The sequence below is a fragment of the Camelus dromedarius genome, chromosome 5 (genome assembly GCF_036321535.1).
Source record: "Camelus dromedarius isolate mCamDro1 chromosome 5, mCamDro1.pat, whole genome shotgun sequence".
Taxonomy (NCBI): domain Eukaryota; kingdom Metazoa; phylum Chordata; class Mammalia; order Artiodactyla; family Camelidae; genus Camelus; species Camelus dromedarius.
The window spans coordinates 47,701,735-47,726,267 of NC_087440.1; the positions used below are offsets into that span (position 1 = coordinate 47,701,735).

General features: G+C 33.6%; 2 protein-coding genes across 4 annotated transcripts in view; one reads left to right on the forward strand and one right to left on the reverse strand.

Annotated features, from left to right (window-relative positions):
• FANCM (FA complementation group M) overlaps positions 1–16,847 on the forward strand; it is a 48,501-nt gene extending 31,654 nt beyond the window's left edge. The window contains exons 15-24 of one of the 2 annotated variants that reach the window (XM_064485927.1): positions 2,852–2,940; positions 3,042–3,110; positions 4,760–4,888; positions 5,845–6,001; positions 8,753–8,859; positions 10,168–10,728; positions 11,542–11,917; positions 13,512–13,803; positions 14,421–14,573; positions 15,538–16,847. In XM_064485927.1, coding sequence (XP_064341997.1) covers positions 2,852–2,940; positions 3,042–3,110; positions 4,760–4,888; positions 5,845–6,001; positions 8,753–8,859; positions 10,168–10,728; positions 11,542–11,917; positions 13,512–13,803; positions 14,421–14,559 — 1,919 coding nt within the window. In that variant the 3' untranslated portion in view covers positions 14,560–14,573; positions 15,538–16,847. Of the gene's footprint in view, positions 1–2,851; positions 2,941–3,041; positions 3,111–4,759; positions 4,889–5,844; positions 6,002–8,752; positions 8,860–10,167; positions 10,729–11,541; positions 11,918–13,511; positions 13,804–14,420 lie in introns of both variants that reach the window. The other variant, XM_010976967.3, reaches the window with a different exon arrangement.
• Positions 16,848–17,590: 743 nt separating this feature from the next.
• MIS18BP1 (MIS18 binding protein 1) overlaps positions 17,591–24,533 on the reverse strand; it is a 39,980-nt gene continuing 33,037 nt past the window's right edge. For both annotated transcript variants that reach the window (XM_031453664.2, XM_031453663.2), the window contains exons 12-15: positions 22,876–23,024; positions 19,699–19,786; positions 17,907–17,961; positions 17,591–17,719 (exon numbers count right to left, since the gene is read on the reverse strand). In XM_031453664.2, the coding sequence (XP_031309524.1) occupies positions 17,613–17,719; positions 17,907–17,961; positions 19,699–19,786; positions 22,876–23,024 (399 nt within the window). In that variant the 3' untranslated portion in view covers positions 17,591–17,612. The remainder of the gene's footprint in view (positions 17,720–17,906; positions 17,962–19,698; positions 19,787–22,875; positions 23,025–24,533) is intronic.

The window sequence follows — 24,533 nt, forward strand, 5'->3', positions numbered from 1 at the left end:
TTATTACTACAGAATGTGAGGAGAAATTTACTGTGTGATTTTGTGTTAGTTTTTTATTGCTGTGTAAAAAACAAATTTAGTGGCTTAAAAGAACATTTATCTCACAGTTTCTGTGGTTTAGGAATTTGAGACTGCTTAAGGGTCTGAATCTTCCAAATAGAGTCTTCTGGCTTAGGATTTCTCATGAGGTTATAGCCAAGATTTCACCCAGGGTTGCAGTCATCTGAAGATTTGACGGAGCATGTAGAATCTGCTTCCAAGATGGCTTATTTGAAAGGAAGGGGAGGGTGATGGGAGGCACACAGATATCTGAGGTCCACAGCAATTCTATAGTCCAGTAGAACTGAGACTGAAAGTTTCTTGATTAGTACTCAAAGCGTGGGAATAATTCTCGGCGGTTCTTGGCTTTGTCCTCTGGATGCTTGATCCTTTTTCATAACAGGTAGCACCTGTGCAGTTTTCTCAGCCTGTTTCTTTTACTGAAAATGTGGGGATCCGAAGGCCTCTCTTCCCATGTAATTCTTAAAAATCTTTGTGGATCTCTTGTGACTCTTCCTTGAGGTTTATTCAGTTAGATACTAGCCATGCCCACAAGTCTTTGGAGGTAAATTCTTCCCTACGTTTGGTGTTTGCTGAGATGTCTAGAGATAGTTCCTTAATCTTCTTAGAAGGCCTGTTGTTTGAGAGGATCTGTAAGAGACATTCTTAAAATGTTTAGGGAGCCTTTTATCTGACTGAATGGTACTTAGAGGCACCACGTTTGATTTTTCTGAGGTCCTAAAGCATTCACAGTCACATCCTCAGCATCACCTGGACAACATTTTCCTGGTAGTATTCTAGATCAGATCTTTGCCTGGAAGATTCCTTAATTTAACATTGTACACCAGCTTGAGAAGTTGTTAATTTTCAAAACTAGCAAGTCTCAACTGTTTAATAGTACTTTCTTTAGTTCCCCTCTCTCGTTTCACATTTTACTTTCACAGAAAGAAGCACAGGCAATACCTTAAGTATTTTGTCTGGAAATCTTACCTAGATCACCTCATTCATTAGGTACAATTTCTACTTTCTGTGTTACTGCAATATTGCTAAACTTTCTGGCATTACATAAAGAATTCCCTTCCTATAATTTTTTTCTTTTTCTTTTTCAAGGAATGTTTAATAACAAGGTAGAAAACTTATGCTTATCTAATATGTATTTTTATATCACTGAAGCTAAAGCAAAACATCCTATTCATTGGATAAATATGGCCTGCTGTATGTGTGTACAATAAAGTGCAATTTAAAAATATAATTATAATTTCAGAACTTCAGAATTTGAATAAGTGCCTGTGTTCTCTCTTTTTTTCATATGGGAAAAGAAAATTCCTTTGAAAATCATTTGAGGCTTGGACAGAAATTCCATAGCTGTATTCTTAGGATCACTCTTAGTCTTCATGATTCAGATGATACAAGAGAAGATTCAACTCAGCCTTTTATAGAAGACATTCCAGCTTTTTCTTTCCTACAGTGTTTTTTTTTTTAATTGAAGTATAGTCAGTTACAATGTGTTTATTTCTGGTGTACAGCATAATGTTTCCATCATACATATATGTACATATATTCCTTTTCATATTCTTTTTCATTAAAGGTTATTACAATATATTGAATATAGTTTCCTGTGCTATACAGAAGAAATTTTTTAAATCTGTTTTTATATATAGTGGCTAACATTTGCAAATCTCAAACTCCCAAATTTATCCCTTTCCACCCACTTTCCCCAGTAACCATAAGATTGTTTACTATGTCTGCAAGTCTATTTCTGTTTTGTAGATGAATTCATTAATGTCCTCTTTTTTTTAGATTCCACATATGAGTGATCATATGATATTTTTCTTTCTCTTTCTGGCTTATTTCACTTAGAATGATGATCTCTAGGTCCATCCATGTTGCTGCAAATGGCATTTTTTCATTATTTTTATGACTGAGTAGTATTCCATTACACACACACACACACACACACACACACAGCCCGAAACTTCTTTATCCAGTCATCTGTCGATGGATATTTAGGTTGCTTCTATGTCTTGGCTGTTGTAAATAATGCTGCTATGAACATTGGGATGCATGTATTTTTTCAAATTGGAGTTTTCTCTGGATATATGTCCAGTAGTGGGATTGCTGGATCACATGGTAACTCTATTTTTAGTTTTTTAAGGAACCTCCATACTGTTTTCCATAGTGGCTGCACCAAATTACATTCTCACCAGGAGTGTTGCAGGGTTCCCTTTTCTCCACACCCTCTCTAGCATGTATCATTTGTGGACTTTTTAATGATGCCTATTCTGACTGGTGTGAGGTAATACCTCTTTATAGTTTTGATTTCCATTTCTCTGATAATTAGTGATATTGAGCATATTTTCATGTGCCTATTGGCCATATGTATGTCTTCATTAGAGAAATGACTGTTTAGGTCCTCTGCTCATTTTTGGTTTGGGTTGTTTTTTGTTATTGAGTTATATGGGCTGTTTGTGTATTATGGAAGTTACGCTCTTGTCAGTCACATCATTTAGAAATATTTTCTCCCAGTCCATAGGTTATCTTTTCATTTTGTTTATGGTTTCCTTTGCTGTGCAAAAGCTTTTAAGAGTTACTATCTTTTAATTTCTTCACTGGCATGGTTTTTATTTTTTTATCTTTTGGGCCCAGATAATTTTATGAAAAATTATGATAATTTATGAAAAATTATCTTGCTTGAGAGTAAAATAAATGTTGAGATTGCCAGAAATAATTCTTACTGTACCCATCAAGATAGTTGTGGTTGGATAAACTTAAATCTCTTGACCAGATTTACTATTTTTTAAATAAATTATAGATGAACAATTAACAAGCAGTGAAAGTGAAGATGAAATTTTCCAAAGAAGAATTAAAAAAACAAAAGGAAATGTTTTGGATTCCCCTGAGGTGAGTCATTCACAAATCACAATGAGATGGTCACATAAAGTTTTTTATTCCCCTTAAATCTATTTTTTTAACCCCTTACTTTATTTATCTACTTTATCTAGGATCAAAAAAATAGTGAAGTTGATTCTCCACTTCATGCTGTCAAAAAGCACAGGGTTCCTCCAAACAGAGTGAGTAAGATAACAAATAATGTATATTAAGTCAAATTCTTTCATAATAAATATTACAAGAAAAATATATGTGTAGATGAACATAGATGTAGTTGATCTTACAGGTATATGGGTAACAGAAAAATAGATAGTAAATCATATGTAACTGAAGTTTCTATTTTAAACTCCTTCTGAAAACTGCCCCACTTTTGTCAGCACACTCCGGCAATTCAGCAAACATTGACTGAACACCTACTCTGTGTCTACTGTGTAAGATACTGGGGATACTATAAACTACTTCCTGGACCTGTTTTAAGTCTACAATCTAATAGGAGAGAGAGATAAGTAAACAGATAATTTCAATATAACTTTTTAAAGTTAAGTGATAAGAAAAGCCCTTAACCTAGACCTTGGTAGTTCTTTGCAAGCTTCTTGGAGATGATACTTTACTTAAATCTTAAACCATATGTAGTGGTTAAGGAAGAGAAGAGAGAAGGAAGGAATTCCCAGCAGCTTAAAGAATGACACAGAGTGTGGAAACAGCATCTCTTTGTTGTTGGGTTGTAAAAGCAAAAAGTAGCAGGAAGTAAAATTGGAGAAAAATATGACTGAGGTTTTGGAATGCCTTATTCTTTCATTTGCTCCCTGAATGGGTTTGAAAGAAGGAATCCAAGATGACTTTCCGGTTTTGCCTTGGGCTAGCTGGCAGATGCTTCACATCTTTAGAGAAAACAAGAAATAGATGACAAGTTCAGTGTTGAACATGTTTGAGTTTAAGGTTCTTGTGGGATAGTAAAGTGACAGTGTCTGGCCAGCATTGATAATGGTGTGAATGTGAAGTCTGGGTTGGGGGCCGGTCTTAAGGATAATAGTATTTATTTGTCATCAGCTTATAGATGATAGCTAATTTTGAGATTAGGAAATCTTGCGTGTTTTAATTCTCTAATACAAGCTAGTATAATTTGTGCAAAATTAATAAAAATGCAATCAGTCCATATTAACTTTGTGTACTCATATAAAACTTCATTAGAAATATTGCTTTAACTTGCTCCTTGAACTAGAATGTCTGACTGACTTTCTAGAAGTGAATGAAAATATTGATAATGTTGATGATCATTCTTTAAAATTATTCCTGTTAATTGAAATTGTTTTGATAAACTTCTTTTGATTCTTTTGATTGGTTACATATTATTTTTTAAGAGATGTAGTAGTGGGCCTTGTAGTCAAAATCTGTTGTTGTATTAGTTTCTTAGTGTGAAAGGACTCTTGTATGTTTGGACTGATTTTGATAGCTATGTTTACAGACTTAATTTTTTTGTGTGTGTGAAGCCCTTCAGAATCTTCTAAAGGAAACAGTTAACCTGACAATATAAGTTTTCATCAAATGCATTTAATTTCATACAAAACTTAATGAATACTATACTAGTATTACTTATATTACCTAATTTAGTATTTTAGAAAATACTTAGTATTCTCTTTTAAATTCTTAAGTATTATGTAATTGTAACATGGCTCTGAGTTGTAAGAGCATTTTATTTTTCTATCAAGAAAGTGTTAGGTCAACTATTTAAAAAGAAAAAATGAAAATAAAAGCAGTAACCCTTGAGAAATACATTAAGACACAACAATCCAATTATATTTTCTTATGCAAGAATTTTATTGAATTACAGTTAGATTTCTCATCTAGTGACGAGAGTGAGAATTTTCACAAACGAGATCTGCAATCAGAAGACTTCAAGGATCTTAACAGGAAGGACAAAAAAGGCATCAGAGTCCGCAAGAGACAGAGTCACCTAAAGGTAAGCTTTTCAGTTTTTTATGTTTATATAAATATACTATATATATTTTTTTATTAGTAAAGAACATTGGATTTTACAAAAATGTAGATTTTGCTCAGTAATTTCCTTATAGGAAAAAAACACCGAAGTTAAAAAGTATTTTGACCCTAATTTTACTTTTTTTACTGGAATTAAAATCTTAAAGTGTGGTATTTTTGTTTCTCTTTGTGTTTCAAAATTATCTTGCAATGTTGTATTGTTTTGAATGACTAAATTAAGAAACTTTAGTGTATAATATATTAGAGAATATAATGTTCAAATTGAAGAAAATATAGAGAGGGAGATCTGAGTTTTAGAATTATATTTGCTTTTACAATAATTATATTGCTTTTCTTATCTCTATGCTACATTCAGATTCTTGGAAAAGAATTCTCAGCACCTTTTTTTTTTTGATTAGTTCTTTTGTGGTGCAGTATTTTTCCTGGCAAAAATTAATTAGCTGGAAGACTCAGGAGTCTTATTAATTAACATTCAGCAAGCTGATATGCTGACTTGTACTTTATTTATAACAGAATTATCACAAGAAATTTTGTTTTTTTTTTAGTTGGCTGCCTCTTTCTTTCTTTCCTTCTTTCTTTCCTTCTTTCTTTCTTTCTTTCCTTCTTTCTTTCTCTATCTATTTCAGGGTGGGAGGTAATTAAGTTTTTATTTATTTTTAATGGAGGTACTGGGGATGGAACCCAGGACCTTGTGCATGCTAGGCACGCACTCTACCACTGAGCTATACCCTCCCCTCCTTCAGAAAAAAATTTTAAATAGGTGTATACTTTATCATTTCTTCTAGCAGTTTTCTGTATTTATTATTTTTGATCTTAAAGGCATTGGCAAGAAATTTATTTTCCAAAAGTGTTTTCAGTTATTTAAGGAAATTAAATGATTTTCTTAAGGGTGTTTTCCTGTTTTCTAATTTCTCTTAGCTTGTAGCTAGGAAGTTTTTAGATGATGAAGCAGAACTTTCCCAAGAAGATGCAGAATGTGTTTCATCAGATGAAAATGATGAGTCAGAAAATGAACAAGATTCCTCATTACTTGACTTTTTAAATGATGAGACTCAACTTTCACAGGCTATAAATGGTAAATGATATAATGATGCTTCTTTTTCTTTTAATTTTCAGTGCATTTATTTATTTTATTTATTTATTATTTTGTAGGGAGTAATCTGGTTTATTTATACATTTTTTTTTAAAGGGAGGTACTGGGGATTGAACCCAGGACCTTGTGCATTCTGAGCATGCACTCTACCACTGAGCTATACTCTCCCTGCTTAATGTGGTTATATTTCAATATTCGAGTCATTTTCGAAAGAATCCTGATTTTAAAGTGAATTAACTTTGACATGTGTGAAATATTAGGTCATTGTTCTTCAAATTTGTAATATTTACTTTATGTGAGAGTTGGTTATTTGTAGGCTTCTGTTAATTTGATTATTTCTCTCCAGAATAACCTGGCTGGCTGTGTCAGGTGTTCATTTAACAAATATTTAGTGCTTACTATCTACCTGATACTATGGAAGGTTCTTGAGAAAGCTGCATCTGTCAACAAAATGGACAAAAATCCCTGCCCTTACAAAGCGTACATTTGAATGGAAGAAGACAAACAATATACATAATAACTAACTTATTTAGTATAGGATGAAAAATTTACAGAAAAACAAAAAAAAATAGAGTAAGATGAAGATTTGGAATGGCAGGGGTTGGGGTATTAACAATAGGACAAGCTGTGATTTTAAATAAGGTAATTAGGTCTAGGCCTCATTGAGAAGGTGACAAGGACTAGAAGGAGATGAGGAATTCAGCAGTGCAGTTTGTTAATAAAACCAGCTGAGACACAAAGCTAAGTTGATTAAATTTGCCAAGTAAGGGAGATCTGTTTTTAGAAAACAGTCTCTCCAAACAATGTTTGAGCAGGTGTTCTATACAGTATATTAAGAGCAGATGATTCAGATTGGCTGTAATAGAAGTAGGAAAGTGGTGGGCTCTTCTGTATTTTGATCTTTCACAAATCTTGCCATTATTCTGCTCCTGCAGTGCCTGATGGGATTTCAAACAGTGAAGTTTCCCAAGGTTGGTGACTTTGGAAGAAAAAAGGTTTTAAATAATAAGTTCTCAATACTGTGTCGTTGATACTGACATGATTTGCAGAATAAGGTTTCTTAGTATTATACCCTTGAAGTTCTTTAACAGAAGTGGCTTTGGCAGGTTTATGGTGTAATCTGGTGGGAGAATGTTGATACAAAGATGACAACCAGTATAAAGACCCTGAAGCAGGAGTGTGCCTGTTGTGTTCAAGGGAATAGCACTATGACTGGAATTGAATGAGGAGAAGGGGAGTAGTAGGAAGTAAGATCAGAGGGGTAACTATTGAGCGGCCAGCTCATGTTATTTTAGAAGTATCGCTCTAGCTTCTGTGTTGAGAATGGCCTAGCTGGGGGCAAAGGTGGAAGAGGAGACCATTCAGGAGGCTGTGGCAGTGATCGAATCCAGGAAGGAGGTGGAAGTAGTGAGAGGGTGAGAAAGACTGGATTCTGGCTGTGCACAGCTGACAGGATTTTCTGATGGACTAGAGAGAAAAAGAGGGAGTCAAGGGACTTGAGCAAAGGAAGGACTTAGTTGCCACTGTTGGGAAGGTAGCAGGTGGAGCAGTTGGGATGGAGAGCAGGGAGATCTATGACTCCATTTTAGATATAATACATTTGAAATATGTAGGATTTCAAAGTTTTTTTTTAAAGGAAAATCTCAAAATCCACACTTTTTTTTAATGTGTCATTTCTTAAAGAAATTATAGGCCTATGAATCTCACATGAATTATGGTTACTGAAAAAAGCCAGATTCCAAATGTTACATACTGTATACTTTGATTTATATGGTATTTCGGAAAAGTTAAAACCATAGGAATAGCAAGTAGATTAGTGGTTGCCAGAACTATGCATTTGTTGAGACTCAGAACTGTACCCTAAAGAGGATGAATTCTACTGTCTCTACATTATACCCCCCCAAAAAATCTACAAAACAAATGAAAAAAATCTCTGAAAACTCCTTGATTCTGAGTCTTTTCAAACAGTAAGCGGGAAGTGAAAATTCCACTGAATTTTGAAGGGATTTAAAAAGTGGGTAGTTAGGTGAGGAGACTATCTAGTAGTTGAAGCTAGCTATGGAATGGAGAAAAGGGAAATAGATTTACAAGAAAAATTTACCCATCTTGTCCCAAGCACTGTCATCATTAAATTAGCAGTGCTATCCCTCAAAATAACCTGTTACTTAATAAAATCACTTCAGAAGTATGTAAGGGGAAATAAAAGACAAAAATAAAGTTGCTTTCTGATTATAACCTTAAAAAAAAAAGATAAGCATAAATAAAAACCTGTGTTTCCCAGTTTTTTCTTGACTGAAAATTATGAAAAATACTTACTATTGGCTGTGGCTTTTGATAATTTGAAATGTATGCTTTCTTATCTTGCCTGGGTTTCTTGTTTTATTGAATACTTTCTGTAAGTCAGATACAGTCCTAAGGTCTTTGTATACATTTACTTTTAATGAAAAGGCACTATCCTATCTTCATTTTCAGAGGAGGGAAATAGCTAATGCAGAGAACTTAAATAAATTGTCCATGATCACCCAATTAGATGGTCTATCAAAGGCAAAACTCCTAACTTTGTATTTTTGAATAATTGTTTTTAGACATGTTTCAGTGTATATTAAATATCTTTTGGGTTAAATAATTCCACAAATTTTGAATCATGTGAATTTGGGATTGGTCAAAGTTAATTACTTGCTGATTTTCATTTAAATAATTTTGATATTTGAAATTCTTATTATCTTTACACAGATGCTGAAATGAGAGCAGTTTACATGAAATCTTTGAGAAGTCCACTGATGAGCAATCAGTACAGAATGTTCCATAAGAAACGTAACAATGTGAACGTTTTCTCACAGGTATGAACTATAGAAATATTACGGAGAATTTCCTGGTGGTGATATTGAGATTTATTCCTGTTAATGAAGCCTTCATTTTGTTTATAAAACTGGACCATCAGAACTATTTGCAGTAATTTCTGCCCTGAGTAAGGAAGATGGACTAAATGAATTCTCAAAATCCCTTTTGGTCCTAATTTGATCAAATGATCCTTTCTTTAATTTGAGCTAATTAGCATATACTTTTAAATTGTTTTCCAATTAGGAGAATGTTTAAAGGAAGTAAATAGAACATTATCATCTATTAGTTAAAAATTTAATTCTTCTATGTTGTCATATTTCTCATGAAAAAAATTTTTTTCATGAAATGGTACATCCTAAAAATTATAGATTATTTTCATTTATGGATAGCATTTTCATATTAGTCTTATTTGTTTATAAATTTCTGTTTTCAGCTTGGAAATACAGTCATTCATATCTCTGTACTTTCATTGTGTTTATTATAAAGCACTTATCACATTGTTTATAAATTACTGTTTATTTTTCTGGCTACTTGCACTAGAGTGTAAATTTCCACAGGGTAAATCATTCTTTCTTTAATTCCCAAACTTCCCATTTTCTTCTGTAAAGAATATACTCAGGAAGAAGATGTGGTATGTATATAAAATGAAATATCTCTCAGCCATAAATAAGAATGAAATCTTGCCATTTATGACAACATGGGTGGACCTAGAGGGTATTGGGCTAAGTGAAATAAGTCAGACAGAGAAAAAGTAATACTATATGATTTCACATATATGTGGAATCTGAAAAACAACAACAAAAAAGAACAAACATTAAGAAGAAACAGTTACAGATACAGAGAACCGGTGGTTGCCAGAGGAGAGAGGCCAGGAGGAGAGAAATAGGTGAAGGAGATTAAAAGGTACAAATTTCCAGTTGTAAAATAAATGAGTCATGAGTATGAAATGCATAATGTGGGGAAGGAATATAGTTAATAACTATGTACTATCTTTTTATGGCGACAGAGTGTAAGCAGACTTACGTGGTGATCATTTTGAAATGTATGTTATGTGACAGGAACTAACACAGTGTTGTAGGTCAGTTATACTTCAAAAACAAACTCATATCTCATTTTATGTCAATTATATCTCAACTATATCTCAATAAAACTAAAAGAAAAGAAGATGCTCAAAATATGTTAACTGAGCAATTGACTGAATTAATGAAGTGAAATATTCAAAAAGATGTCATGTGCTTAAAAGAATATGTTAAATACATGCTGACTTTGTGAAAGAAATTTATATTTTTATTGTATTTTAATTATAGATTCCTGAGCAGGATGAAACTTATTTAGAAGACAGTTTTTGTGTTGATGAAGAGGAGTCTTGCAAAAGCCAATCAAGTGAAGAAGTCTGTGTTGATTTTAACATAACTGAAGATAGCTTTGCAAGTGGGAGTAAAAAATATAAAACCCGACGTGCAGTAAAGCTAAAACAAATGAAGATGAGAGAAAATTGTGCACGCTTAAGAAAGAAATTATTCAGAATTATTTTACCAGATGATTCAAGTGAGGATGAAGACAATGTAAATGATAAACGAGAATCCAATACTGTGGTTAACCCAAGCACTGTGAACAAGAGTGAACAAAAAGACCACTGTTGGAATTTAGTGCCTTCTGGGTCTTCGTTGCAGTCCAAGGACCACTCTACTCTATCTGTTAATCGATCACCAAAGCAGAGACAACAGACACCACTTAATTTAAAGGCTACAGTTTCTGATGTCTCAGACTTTAAACCTCAGAGCTGTAATAAAATTGAATCTACCTCACCATCCTTCACTACTGTTGATTCACAGAAAGACTGTAGAAAATTTCCAATTCAGTTGAAGGTATGGATCAAATTTGAGGAAAAAAAGCCTTCATATGTTTACCAAAAAGTTATTTTTTGGCTTTGCTTTCTTTTGTGTTAAATAACTATGTCAGGGAAAAATTAGCAAGTGATAAAATTCTTCAAAACAAGAAGCCAGCACACTAAACTATATGGATAATTCATGAGATGCTTAGGTTTTAATTTTTTAAATGTGTTAATAGTTTGCTTAGTAACATTCTGTAAGGGAACTTGTTAGTTTTATTAAAAGGGAATAGGAAATTGAGCTTCTTGCAAGGTAAAATTAACAGAAACTACATGCTCAGAATTAGTTCCCCCAGGTTAACTTTTCTTTTCCCCCATGAAGTCTTCAGGTGTGTAATTCTCATCTACAATTGAGGAGAGGAGTTTAGAGGTACCACCTGATTTCCTTCCTTTGAATTTCTTTCCTTCCAGGATGGCCAAGTAGCGTAGTTTCTAGCTCCTATCTTGCTATTGCCGAAGTAATCCCTTAAGTAATCCTAGGCAATATGGTAATTCTTTAACTTTCTGAGGAATCACCAAACTTTTCCACAGTGGCTGCACCATTTTTCACTCCCACCAGCAATGTACATTCCATTTTTTTCACATTCTCATCAACACATTATCCTTTTAAAAAAATTATAACTATCCTACTAGGTATTAAGCGGTGGCTTGGTCCTTCATCTACATAGCCACTTTGGTCATGCTGAAGGACGGAAAAAGAGTTTCAGTAAGAAAAATCAGCTTAGGTGTTAGAAGTTTATGGTGCTAACGTATATTTAACTGATCGCGATTGATGTTTTCTACTTTTTAGAATGCTTGTGCTCTGGAGGATTCTGGCACTTCAATGGCGTATTGTTCCAACTCAAGACCACATCTGGCTGGCACACATGCTTCTCTGAGACTTCCACAGGAAGGCCAGAGAACTTGCATTCTTGTGGATAGTCGTGAAATCACTTGTGGTTCAGAAGTGATTTCTTCCCTAAGAGCGATTCATGGCTTACAAGTAGAGGTTTGTCCTCTTAATGGTTGTGATTACATTGTGAGTAACCGCATGGCGGTGGAAAGGAGGTCTCAATCTGAGATGTTAAATAGTATCAATAAGAACAAGCTCATTGACCAGATCCAGCACCTACAGGGCATGTTTGAAAGAATATGTGTGATTGTGGAAAAGGACAGAGAAAAAACAGGTTTGTATTTTAAAATGTTTTCATTTATAAATTGTAAAGGCACTTGACTATTTACTTCATTCTTCTACTGTCAGGATGTGGGAAGCTCTTAAATGTCATTTCATACTTCATATAATGCCATGTTTTTCATTAGTCATCATGTTTAAATGCAGCTTATGAGAATTGAAGGGTGGGAACTTGAAGGCAAGTGAACCAATCATATGTCTTTTTTCAGAAGCCCCAGAAAGGATGAGGGCCCTAAATAAGGCAGCAGTGGGGGAAAGGAGGATTCGTGAAGTTTAGGAGGCAGGCTTAGCGGAAATTGGTGGGAGGGGTCGGGAATTACTCTTGAGCTGACCAATTTCTTGATCACTGGCCAGTTATTTAGGTAGCAGTGTTTTTTACTGAAATCATGAATATAAGAGAAGCAGAAGATTTGAGGGACAAAAAATGTTCAGTTTTGAATATGTTAAGATTGAGTTCTCAGGGGGTCATTGAAGTGGGTGCCGAGGATGATGAAATGCAGGCTTGGAGCTTCTGTTAGGGAATCTTTGTGGGCACTCTGACTGTACAGGGAGCCCCGGAGACTAGTGAAAAAATCATGGGATATGGAATCAGAAGATGCACTGAGTTCCGGTGTGTCTATAGCTGTGTGACCTTGCATTGACAAATCACTCCCTCTGAGGAGTTAATAGTTGTCCTACTCTTCCTGTGGTGTTATGAGGATTGAGTGAAATCATGCATGTAAATGCCACTAGGGAAGAATTCCAGGATTATACAGTCGTTATGTAAAAGAAAATAATGTAGTTTACATGAAACATTGGGAACTGAGTGGCAAACCTTTTCACCCGCGCACTGTCACTAGTGAACCATGTGACGTGACCTTGCACTGGTCACTCTACCTTTCAGTACCCCAATATTTTTGTTTTCTTCTTTTTTAATTTGACAAGCAGGGGCTTTAGATTAGGTGATCTCTTGGATCTTTCTCGTACTAAAATTCTGTAATTTACTCTTTAGTAGCATATCCTTTATAAAGGAAATAGATTTGAAATAAAAAGAAAAGTAATGTGGCAAAAGTTATGGAAAAGTATCTTTTTTTGACTCAAGAATGTAGTTAAAAAGGATGTAGTTAGAATATGGAAAGAAAATGAATGGGGAATGTAGGAAAGTAAATTAATAGGCAAGAGTTAAAGATATTATAATGGCTGTGCAGTGTACTGAATTACTCTTGGAATAAACACACAAGATAATTTCATATCAGAAGTAATACTGAATGAACCCTTCAACAATGTTAGCATTATAAATTTTAGAGATGAGTAATATGGTCTTGGCCTTCAGGAATGCATAATCTGGGGATATAAACTTTCCCCTGCCTACTCACCTTCCTCTTTTGGTTCCACTTTAAGACACTCATAAAGGCAGTTCTCCCTGTTTTCTCTCAGCTATTTGAGAATCACTTTAAATTTTTAGCAGTAGGGTTTCTCTTAAGCATTATGTGGCACTAGTTTGCTTAATGGTGTATGTAGATCTTGGGATTTTAATAATGTATATTATTAATGGTTTTACTTAATGTAAGTTACTAAGATTTGCATTTTCCTAAATATTAAATATTTAGGAGACACATCCAGGATGTTTAGGAGAACAAAGAGCTATGACAGCTTGCTGACTACCTTAATTGGTGCCGGAATCCGAATCCTTTTCAGTTCCTGCCAAGAAGAAACGGCTGATTTGCTAAAGGAATTGTCTTTAGTGGAACAAAGAAAGAATGTTGGTATTCATGTCCCAACAGTGGTGAACAGTAATAAATGTGAGGCACTTCAGTTTTATTTAAGTATTCCTAATATAAGTTACATAACTGCACTAAATATGTGTCACCAGTTTTCATCCGTGAAAAAGATGACAAACAGGTATGTCTATTTTAATATTTTTAAATAGTTAATTTAAAATCACTTAGAAGGATTTCATATAAATTTTAATATTTTTAAAAAAAGAGGTATACTGTCTGTTAGGTTATTTTATTTGGTAAAGACTTTGCTTGCCAACATGTATCAGTCACTGTATTGAGCTGAGGACACTGACGGAGGGGAAAAAATAAAAAGATAGGCATTGTCTTTGAGGGCCTTAGAGCCCTAAAGAGAGGTAGACATCAGATAGCATTTATATTTGACCTTCATTCTAACATTTCTGGGCTCTTTAGTTCTATAACTAGAAAAATGTTCAAGTTGAAAATTATACTAAGTTTTGATGATTATATTGCTTGAAAATCAAAGGAACATTTTAGAAAACATGTTAAACTGAAGGCCCAATAATTTGTTGAAATTATTGTTATATATGGTTTTAAATGTGGGGAATATGCTTTTGTTTTATTTAAACTAATGCTGAAGACATTAACCAGATGAGGAAAACTTAGGAGATGATTTTCTTAAAGGATTTTATTTTTGGTGATCTTTAAATTAAGTATGATAAGAGTATTAAATTTTATTAAGTAAGAAGTTTTAGTGTAATGTTTTTGTTCATTTTTCAGCTCACTTCAGGAAATCTCCATGTGTGCACAAGTAACTCATCAAAAGGCTGAGGAGATCTATAGATATATTCACTATATATTTGATATGCAAATGTTACCAAATGATCTTAACCAAGGTCGATTTAAATCTGATGCATAAGGAGACTGCTCAGGGTGGGTTATCAAAGAACTCTCACAGTACTAAATGCACTTCAGTAATCATTGCTGTGGTTTGTGATTATCAGCTTAAAATATGTAAATAAGATTATTTCCATAACTTATTTTATACTGTGTACGTTTTTATTTATATAGATTATATAAATTATTTAGAAAGAAAATATCTGATGTTTAATGACCACTTTGATTAGATTATGAAACTTTTTTATTGAAGGTACTATTAAGAAAGTAAAAGCTAAAGATGTATTTTTAGAATACATCTAAAATTTTATAATTTTCCCAAAGATTTTAGTGTTGTTATTGTCATTTGTTAGCATTATAGATTGATGTGTCTGCTGCCAACTTAATGGTCATAAACAAATATATAAGCTGTATAATCTAGCATATTTTAAATGTCCTGAGTTTACATACATATTGAATAGGTATAGGTGGTAGGTATATTCTAAGGTAAAGGCCCCAGTAACTAGGAAAGTAGATAATTTAACTGAATATGTTTATCATACCAAAAGTGTCCCAATTAAGTACAGTAAAATCCTGTTAGTATGAACTCCAATCTACAACTACTTTTTGTTGTTGTTAAAATACCATTTTCAAAGAAGTGGTATATTGGAGTTGGAAGTTTTCAGTACAGATGAGCTATTAAATGTGGACTTTCATTGTGGTCCATTACACTGCATCTGAGATGCTATTAATATTTTAAGATGGCTCCATATTTTTATATGCAATATCTCAGTCCCTTCTAGTCAGTCTAGTGCTAAAGCAACCTTTAATTATGGATATATATATATTTTTTCCCCATTTAGAGTCCTTTATTCTCTGGTTACCTAATGTTTATCTTTGGTTATATACATTGTTGGGTAGTTGAACCAGCCTCACAGCAGAGTGTCTCACTTACGTTAGACTTGGCAAGGACTTCAGAGCTAATCTAATTCAAATTGCTTTTCTCTTCCTTTCTTATCAGATGATAAAAGTGAGGCCCAGAAACAAGTGACCTATTCAAGATTAGACTGGGAAATCTAGAATGAACACCCAGGAGGTGGAGAGTTTTCATCTCTCATTCCTGCTATTTAATAATTCTATCAAAGCCAGGAGAAAAGAAGTCCCATAAATTATTGGCTAATGTGCAGTTATCAGTTTATCTCTCACATTCAGATTCATCCGTTAGCATCTTGCTCTGCTATAATGGACTGGACTTTTTGAGCATTTCTCCCTAGAGAGCATGATTTAAGCTTTATCAGTAGGAGGAAAGGGGCTTCTTTCTGGTTCTAGTATGCCGCATTTTGCTGCTGCTTGCTCCTGTTCCATGGTGTCGGTGGTGTGCTGGGTAGGCACAATGGTGGTGCTCTGTGCCCCAGCTGCACACGAGAAGCATGCGGTCTCTCCACATTCTCACGCTGCCCTGGACCAGTAACCTTGCAGCCCCTTTCATGCGGATACCAACAACCTCAGATTGTGTGTCTCCACCCAACAAAGTATTTTGTAAGTTGACACGGTATAAAGAACATAACCTAGAAGGATTTCATTTATGCTTGTTGTGTAGAGACCTCGATCCATATTTAAGCTGCAGTAGACTCCTTCTTCTATACACTCACTGTTGCACTTAACTATCAACCCTATTGTTTATCAATCCATCTTGCTGTTTGTCTTTGAACCCTTAAAGTCTTTCTTTTCCACTTTTGCGTCTCCTTTGGAGGTTACTTTAAACCTTACTAGCTTTTCTTAGTACCCAATGGAAAGAAGTGGAACTAACCAGGTACCTGGCAGGTGGGATATAATAGACTAGATTAGGAACAATACTGAAGGAGTTTTGAAAGGACACAGGGAATATGGGGAGTGGTGGTCACATTTTGGTTTTTGTCAAGTGTATGCTATTTCAAAATTATCTTTTTGCTTTCTATTACAGAATTTAACTACCTTCTAATTCCTAAAACACTATCATTAACATCAAGCAGCATGCTGTTACACCAAAGATTGGCAACTGAAAATTCTGCAACAGAATTTTTTAACCCTTTCATTTGTTTCATCCTTCATCTATGAAAAACCTCTGTGGCAGTGCTATTCTTTTTAAACCTTGCATTTCTATAAATCCTACAGTTAACTGATTGCTGATTACTACCCACTAAATTCTTAAGAAACAAAACATAGTTTTTCTAAAAGTTCTTGTATTTTTCAAGGAAACAAACTGATCCATTAATAAACAAAATTTTTCAATGATCCAGTAATTAGAAAAACCAACCAAAACACAAATATTATGAAAGCAAAGTTACTTTATTTAAACAACCTGACTGGAGAGAGAGGGTAGGTGAATATGTACTGTAACCAGAAGGAAAAAGTTCTACGTCAAATTTTAAAACATAATGGCAGAATAAGCTAAAAGAAGTTTATTTCTAAAGAAGCTATCTGGAAGAAAAAGTGTTTACTAAGACATGACATACTAACTTGACTCTTTACAATAGTAGGCCTGTAACTTGAATGTTTGTCTAATCCTGTCTTCTTAATATTGAGACCAAATTTAAGCTATGTCTCCTTAAGAATGCAATAAAATCTGTTCTCTTATTCTACCTAATAAAAATATTGAAAAAGCAATAAATTAAACTTACATAGGTTTCACAGATGTACCAGTTGCAAGTTTTAAGAAAAACATTCAGGAGAAAGCATATCAAATGATTTAAACAGCATGTAATTTAAATATGAGATCAACTCTGGTTTGTATAACAAGTGGTGACAAGTCCTAACCTAAAGTTTTCATGAACTCAGTAGCTACCAGTACAATCTATTTTTTATACTCTCCCACCTTCCCCCCTAAGGATAGCAACATTTTTTGGTATGCTTTTTAAAAATCTGTATGGAACATGATTTTCTTACAGAGAATGAGATGCTATGACAGACATCCATGTATATACCACATGCAATCTTTAAAAAGGTGTCTGCAGTTTCAAATGAAGCTACATTATAAAGAAAATATATACACTTCAAAAGAAGATACAGATACACTGTCTGCTTCTTGATAAGCATCCTGGAAATAGTCTTTCATTTTTACCATGCAGAATCAGAGTTTGAAAAATAATAATCTTTTTCTTCTTCATCTAAAGACTCCATAGCATTGGTGAAAAGTTTTCCAATACCAGAGTTTTCTACTAATTCTGTAAAGAGAAGTTTAATTTAAAAAAGATTAATATATTTCTAAAAGCAATTTCAATGAAATTAAAAGTAATAGGAAACCAGTTGGTAGTTCTGCCCACTTGAGAGCAATTAATTTTAATACCATGTTAATAAAGAGATTACCCTATACTAGAACAGAACTACAAAAGAAAGATATAAGCATATTACCTTTGTTAAGTGGCGCTTTTCTTCTTGCTGTTGGAGTTGAAAAATCAGTTTCAACCTACAAGAGAGTTCATATTAAGAGCTAAGTGATGCCTCCTGTGAAGTATGCCTCAAACCTAGACAAAACTCAGCATGCTTTATCCCAAGAAAACATTGCAAACTAATGCAGCAGTGGTTAAAGGATAGCCTTGAAAGCTGCCAAAATTTAGAGTACTTACTCCATTCCATTACACTCGCAAAATTTGAATTCTCTATACTATAAATTCTTGGCTAAAATAGTAATTTATATGGCAAATTTTAAGTATATAATGCGTGTTTATATACATCAGTGTTTTTTAAACTATTGGCCATGGCTGGCTATCTTTAAAAAATGAAAAGGAATAGAACAGAAAAGAAAATATGACAAAGTATACCCACAATACTAAGGATAAGTATTGTTGAAAGAAACTTCTCAGGTACAAACTCATTTTGAGAGATTGTCATGTAAATGTGTTTTCTGTGAAATGAGTCAAAACACTATTACATCATTTAGCCGTCAGAAATCATTCAGTGAGATAAACCAGTATCATTATGATCTCCACTTCATACCACATATGAATAAAATGAGATTAGAAAGCTCAAGTAGCTTGCCTTGTCATAAAAGCTGGTATGGAGGCAGACCTCGAAATCAGAACTTTTACTACTAAAAGCTCTGCTCTTTCTGTCCTCACACACTGGCTACAAATGAAACCCAAATTTCATTCTTGTAAGGAATGTGGAACTGGAAAAAGGGAATCTGAGAAATGCTGAGAGGGAGTCTGCCTACATCTTCAGTTCGGAGTAGATTTCTTTTGAAGAATTTAGTCTCCAGGCTGACTTTAAACCAACATCCTGGAGGTATCTACCACTTCCTGTGGACAAGTAAAGCCTACAGAGATTGGATGTGATTAGTTAATCCTAATGTTTAGTTTAGAGACTGAGAGGAACCTACTCTAGCAAGTGTGCACTACAAATACTTCAACATGGGTGAGGGAGAAGAGACGGCTATAACCTGGTCAAGAAGGAATACACCCTCAGGGAATAAGGTAGTCTCCCATTTTACCCCCATAAATTATTCTGTAAGATTAGCTATGCACTTTGAGGAAATTTCGGATGAGTTAGCTTTTCCAGAATACTTGTACTTTTATCTGGATATAAGTTACTCAAATTAAAATCAGAAATTAAAAATTTAAAAATGAATTTAAGAGGATATAGATCACTCTAAGGCAACTTTGGTTCAACTTTGAGTTAAAATTTTTTCTGTAATTAGTTTTTAAACCTTTTTAAATTAAAAAGATTTATATATAAATCTTACATATATGTGTGTGTATGTATACACACATAATAAGTAGCTGAATCTGAAAAACATTTGAAACCATTGTGAAGCTGCATAGAATTTAATGAAATTTATTATTCTATGAGAATCATGACTCACTTAGTCTGGATTATTCCTCAATCACTGAATCTATATTATGCTTTTGTGTCTTTCCTGAAATGTCCTTCCCTAAACTATATGTTTTTCCCACCCTGCCCAACTCCTTAAATGAAAATTCTCACCTTGTTCAAGTGTTTTTTTCTATGAGTTGCCATCCGTAATCCTACAGCACTTATGTACTCACCTCACTTATGGCCTCCTATTATAATTACTTGTATTAGACTGTAAGCAACATGAAAGCAGGGCCTGTTACATAACTTGTAACTACAACAATTTGCCATATATTATAGTTGTTCAGTAGATAATGTGTTGAATAAATGAGTGAAGAATAAAAGTACTTACTGTTTTTTTCTTGATATTGCCCCAAACAATGCCACCTTTACTTTTATGGGTTTTTTGCATACGAAAAACATATTTATCACAATCATCCCTGTTTCAATATAAAATAATTTCAGATCAACATTAACTAATATATGTATATCCGCAAGTTGAACAGCAACTGACAATTAATTTAAAATGTTTCAATGTTTAAAAAGTACATTTTCTTTTCCATTTTTAAAAAGGCAATCATGTACTGATGGAGATGGACAAAATGCTTCAATCCTATAATATGCTGGGAAATGATGGTTTGCCCATTTGTGCTCTTTCTAAGCTCTACCTTGCTGCCTGTCTCTTCCAGAATTCCCTGAGACTTCTTGTCCCTGGACTCCCTCTTGTTAGACACGTCACTTCTTTCTCCTATTCATGTCTTCCTTATCCAGATTGAATCTTAAAGTTGATCATTTTAAGGATATACCTGGTGATGAAAACCCTCAATTAACTTACTGCTTCCCACTGTGTTGGGTCTTCAATTCAGCTCACAAGCCCTTTATTTCTACATAGTTACATATTTCTTGTATCCCACATAAATAAGTTTTTTTTCATTTCTTTTTACCTTATCTCTTTCCCCTCTCATTCTTATCAAATAGGCTTGACTCATAATTTACAGATGAAAACTGAAGCCACACAGAATGTTATTCTCAATTCCCCCAACAATTCCTAGTCCTACTTAATGACAGTCAACACTAGCTGAACACCAATTCTAATTGTCTCTGTTGGCTGTAAGATCCTATATGATTGATTATGCTTTCCTTTATGACTATTTGTAAACGTGTGATTATATCAAGCTATTAATGAGAACCACAAACACTGCTGCAGAGCAAGTGAATAAGCCTAGCCAGTTGTTCAGTCAGCACTTGTGAGTGCTGTACAAACAGATACTTCTGGAATGATTAAAAGCTATTTCATTGTTTAAAATTGTTCTAAAAAGAAAGCTAACTACTACAGTTGGTGAAGTCAAGAGACACTGAAGGGGCCTAGGAAACTCATTTTTTAAAAATAGTTTTAGGAAATATATTCTTTTATTGGGGAGGGGAGGGGCAATTAGATTTATTTATTTATTTTTTAATGGAGGTACTAGGGATTGAACCCAGGACCTCCTGCATGCTAAGCATGTACTCTACCACTGAGCTATACCTTCCCCCCAGGAAATATGTTCTTGATATAAATGAGTCCATCATGTGCTCTATAAGGAAAAAAAAGGCATTTTCCTTAATTGTAAAAGTGATCTATCATCTATCTATCTATCTATCTATCTATCTATCTATAAATAACACCACAACCCACATCAGTGTAATTCTACAATTTAGAGATAATGGCTGGTGGTGGTTTTGGTCAAGATATTTCCTTTCTCTTGTGAATACATATTATGTAAACTGAGATCATACTGTATGTAGTTTTATTTCTTAGCTTTTAAAAACTATTATCCACTGAACATTATTCTATGTCATTAAAAATTCTTGAAGGCATGATTTTTAATTTGTTACATTTTCATTTTATTATAGGGACAAATTCCTAATTTCTTAACTTTCCTTATTATTGGAATTTTAAGTCATTTCCATAGTTTCAATATTATATTTTGTGATGAACATCTTTGTTCATATAAATGTATATACATACTTGCCCAAATCTCACATTTCCTTAGAAGTAAAATTCAAGGGCCAAATGGATGAATATTTTAAAAGTTTTGATGATTTGGTCAAAGTGCTTACCAAAAACTGTCCAAAATTATACACACAATATACTGTTACCTGCACTAAACACTAAATCAAAAATAACAAAAAATAATCTGTGGATTGCTAGGGAAAAATTAATGTTTTTGCTGAATAAATACAAATTAAAATTTCACTAAGCTTCATGAGAGTACTGAATACTTTTTTTCAGTCATCATCTGGCTTCTGCTTCTTATGCCCGAGGGAAATTGCTCTACCTAAGATCAGCATTGGCCTACTTAATTGCCAAGTGAATAGCCTATTTTCGGGCCTCTTTCTTATCATTTTCCAATTTTTCTCTTTGTTATTTGACTGTTGAACACCCATATCTTTTCTTATTTTATTTATATTTCAAAATAGTGTTTATATTCACATAGTTTGAAATTCAAAGTCTTCCTCTTATTTGTCCCAAGCTATCTTAGTTCCTCTCCCTAAGAATCACCAATGTTTTGACTTTCTTATGTATGCTTTCAGAAATACTTGATCAAATAAAAGCAATTATGTATATTTTTATAAATATACTCATATATACATACACATGGGCACATACAAGTATAAACATACACACAGCCCCTATTTACACAAATGTTAACACATAATTAACTGCATCTCTTTTCCTTTAATATATCTTAGACATTACCGTTAAGTACATAAAGAATTTCTTCATTAATTTCTATGGCTACGTAATGTAGCAGAATTTATTTGATTAGTCCCTAGTTGATGGACATTTCAGTTGTTTCCAGTCTTTTGCCATTATAAACAATACTGCAATGAATCAGTTGTACATTCACAGTTCTAGAAGTAGGATTCCTAGGTCAATGCTTTTATAATTTTGATAACATCAAATTACTGCCTGCAGAGATTGTACTAATTAATTTACCTTCCAACTAGTAACACATGAGAATGGCTCTCCTTTTCTTGTTCATTTGCTGGAGTGTTGTATCAGGGAAATTAGCCTTTTTCCTGTGATGAGTTCCATATATTCTTTTCTCAGATTGTCATTTGTCTTTTGATTGTTTATGGTGGTTGGTACCAGGTAATAAAACTTTATTTTCTATATGGTTGACTTTATCATTCTTTTTGTTAATGGCTCCTGGGTCTTGCATCAGAGTTGGAAAGCCATTCACTATTATAAGACTATAACATAATTTTCCCAAGTTCCTTTTAAGTATGTTTTATAGTTTTTTACATGCAAAACTTTGATCAATTTGGAATTTCCTAATGTAAAGTGTGAGTTGTGTACTGACACTATTGAATAACACTCCTACTTGCTGAAACTGTCTATTCTTGACTTCTAGGAATTATTCTTTCTTGATTTTTTTTTTTAAATAATGATAACTCTACTCATTACTGACATCTACTCTCTTCAACTCATGTAATGTTAAACGCTGATGCAGAGAATTACAGTATCATAAGTACAAATATTTACCTGTTTATAGAGGCTAGCATACCAGGACTGACATGCTGACACTGAGGAGTTTTTGCCAGTGGAAAGATAACCGATGACGGAGTTGCTGGATTTCTGTCCATGTCTGGCAGAATATCATCTTCCTCTTGACTGTCCTGGAAACTTGGCAGCTAGAAAACAACTATATATTACTAGCAGACAGACACTCCTAAAATGGGATTTTTCATTATCACAAATTGTTTTTGGGGGGGCAGATTATAAGCTGTTTTCCTTCTTATAATTTCCCAACTAGGTAACTAAAAATATTAGTAGGTAGAGCACAGAGCCTTGGCCTCTAAAAAACTTTGTTTCTGTGTAAAATGGAGATAATAACACACATTTCTGGTGTTGTGTAGACCAGGGGTCAGCAAATGTTTTCTGTATAGGATCAGATAGAAAATACTTTAGGTTTTGTGGTCCGTACAGTCTCTGTCCCAACCACTCAACTCTGCTTGTGAAGCATGAAAGCCGTCATAGCCAACGTGCCTGTGTTGCAATAGAATATTGTTTACCAAAAAAGGTGAAATGCCAGATTTTTTTGCTGACCTCTGTGTAGACAGAACAAAACAAAACTGTAATTGATTTACTATTATGCTTCGTACTTAATAGATACTCAAGCAGTATTAAATTTTTGTGTGCATATTATTTCTAATAAACAATTCAATCCTTAAGTAAGATTTTACTTACCTTTATATTAAAGCCTTAGAAAAAGTACACTTACACCACAGAAAATGAACTACTTCACTGCTTCCTATTTGTTTGATTATCTTTGCTTTTAATATGCTGCTACTATTGCATTTAGACCAAAACATAAAGAACCTGAAATGATGGGGTATTAACATAAAGGGTGCAATGTCTAAAGGACCATGGTTGTTCAGAGAATACAGTAAAAGCCTCAGATGGCTCCCTTAAAATACCTCCCTTTATAACTTGCGTAGGCAAAAAGGGAGCCGAGATAATGTTAATAAAGTCTTAAAGCACTGTGTAGCCTTTTAAAATTGGAGCTGATTTAACAACAGTGTGAAATGGTTAGATGAAAAAATTACCCTTAAGTCCAGCTCCTAAAACAATTCTGTTTTAACATGTACTAGTCCAGTTGTCTGTATCCATCCATTTTTGCATTACTTTAATCTTAATATTCTTAACATTTATATTTAGATTCTAGAAAGTCTCAAATTTGCACTTAATATTTGTACTGTATTTCACTGTGTTTATGAAGTATATCCTTATTGGATTCATATATTGCTTCTAGTTTTTTGCTGTGAGGATAAACCTACAATGAATATGTGTATTTTTTTGTTTTTTGCAAAGATTTTTGGCTTCTTTTGAATTTCTTAGGATAAACTCTGAGTAGATTTAATCTTTATGGGTGTCATATTCCACAATGCTTTCCAAATGGTTAAGATTCAGTTATGTACCCAGTGATATATGACTGTATCAACATCTCCATTGCTTTTTGATAGTGGATATTTCAACTTACTTTTTAAAAAGATTCTATAATTTAGAAGGTGTACATATAATTTACTTTGTTTTCCTTTGATCGCTAACTAAAATCACCACTTCCCCAAGTGTTCGTTCAGCCTTTTGAATTTTTTCTTGCCCACTATTTTTTTTTACTGTGATCTTAATACTTTTTATTA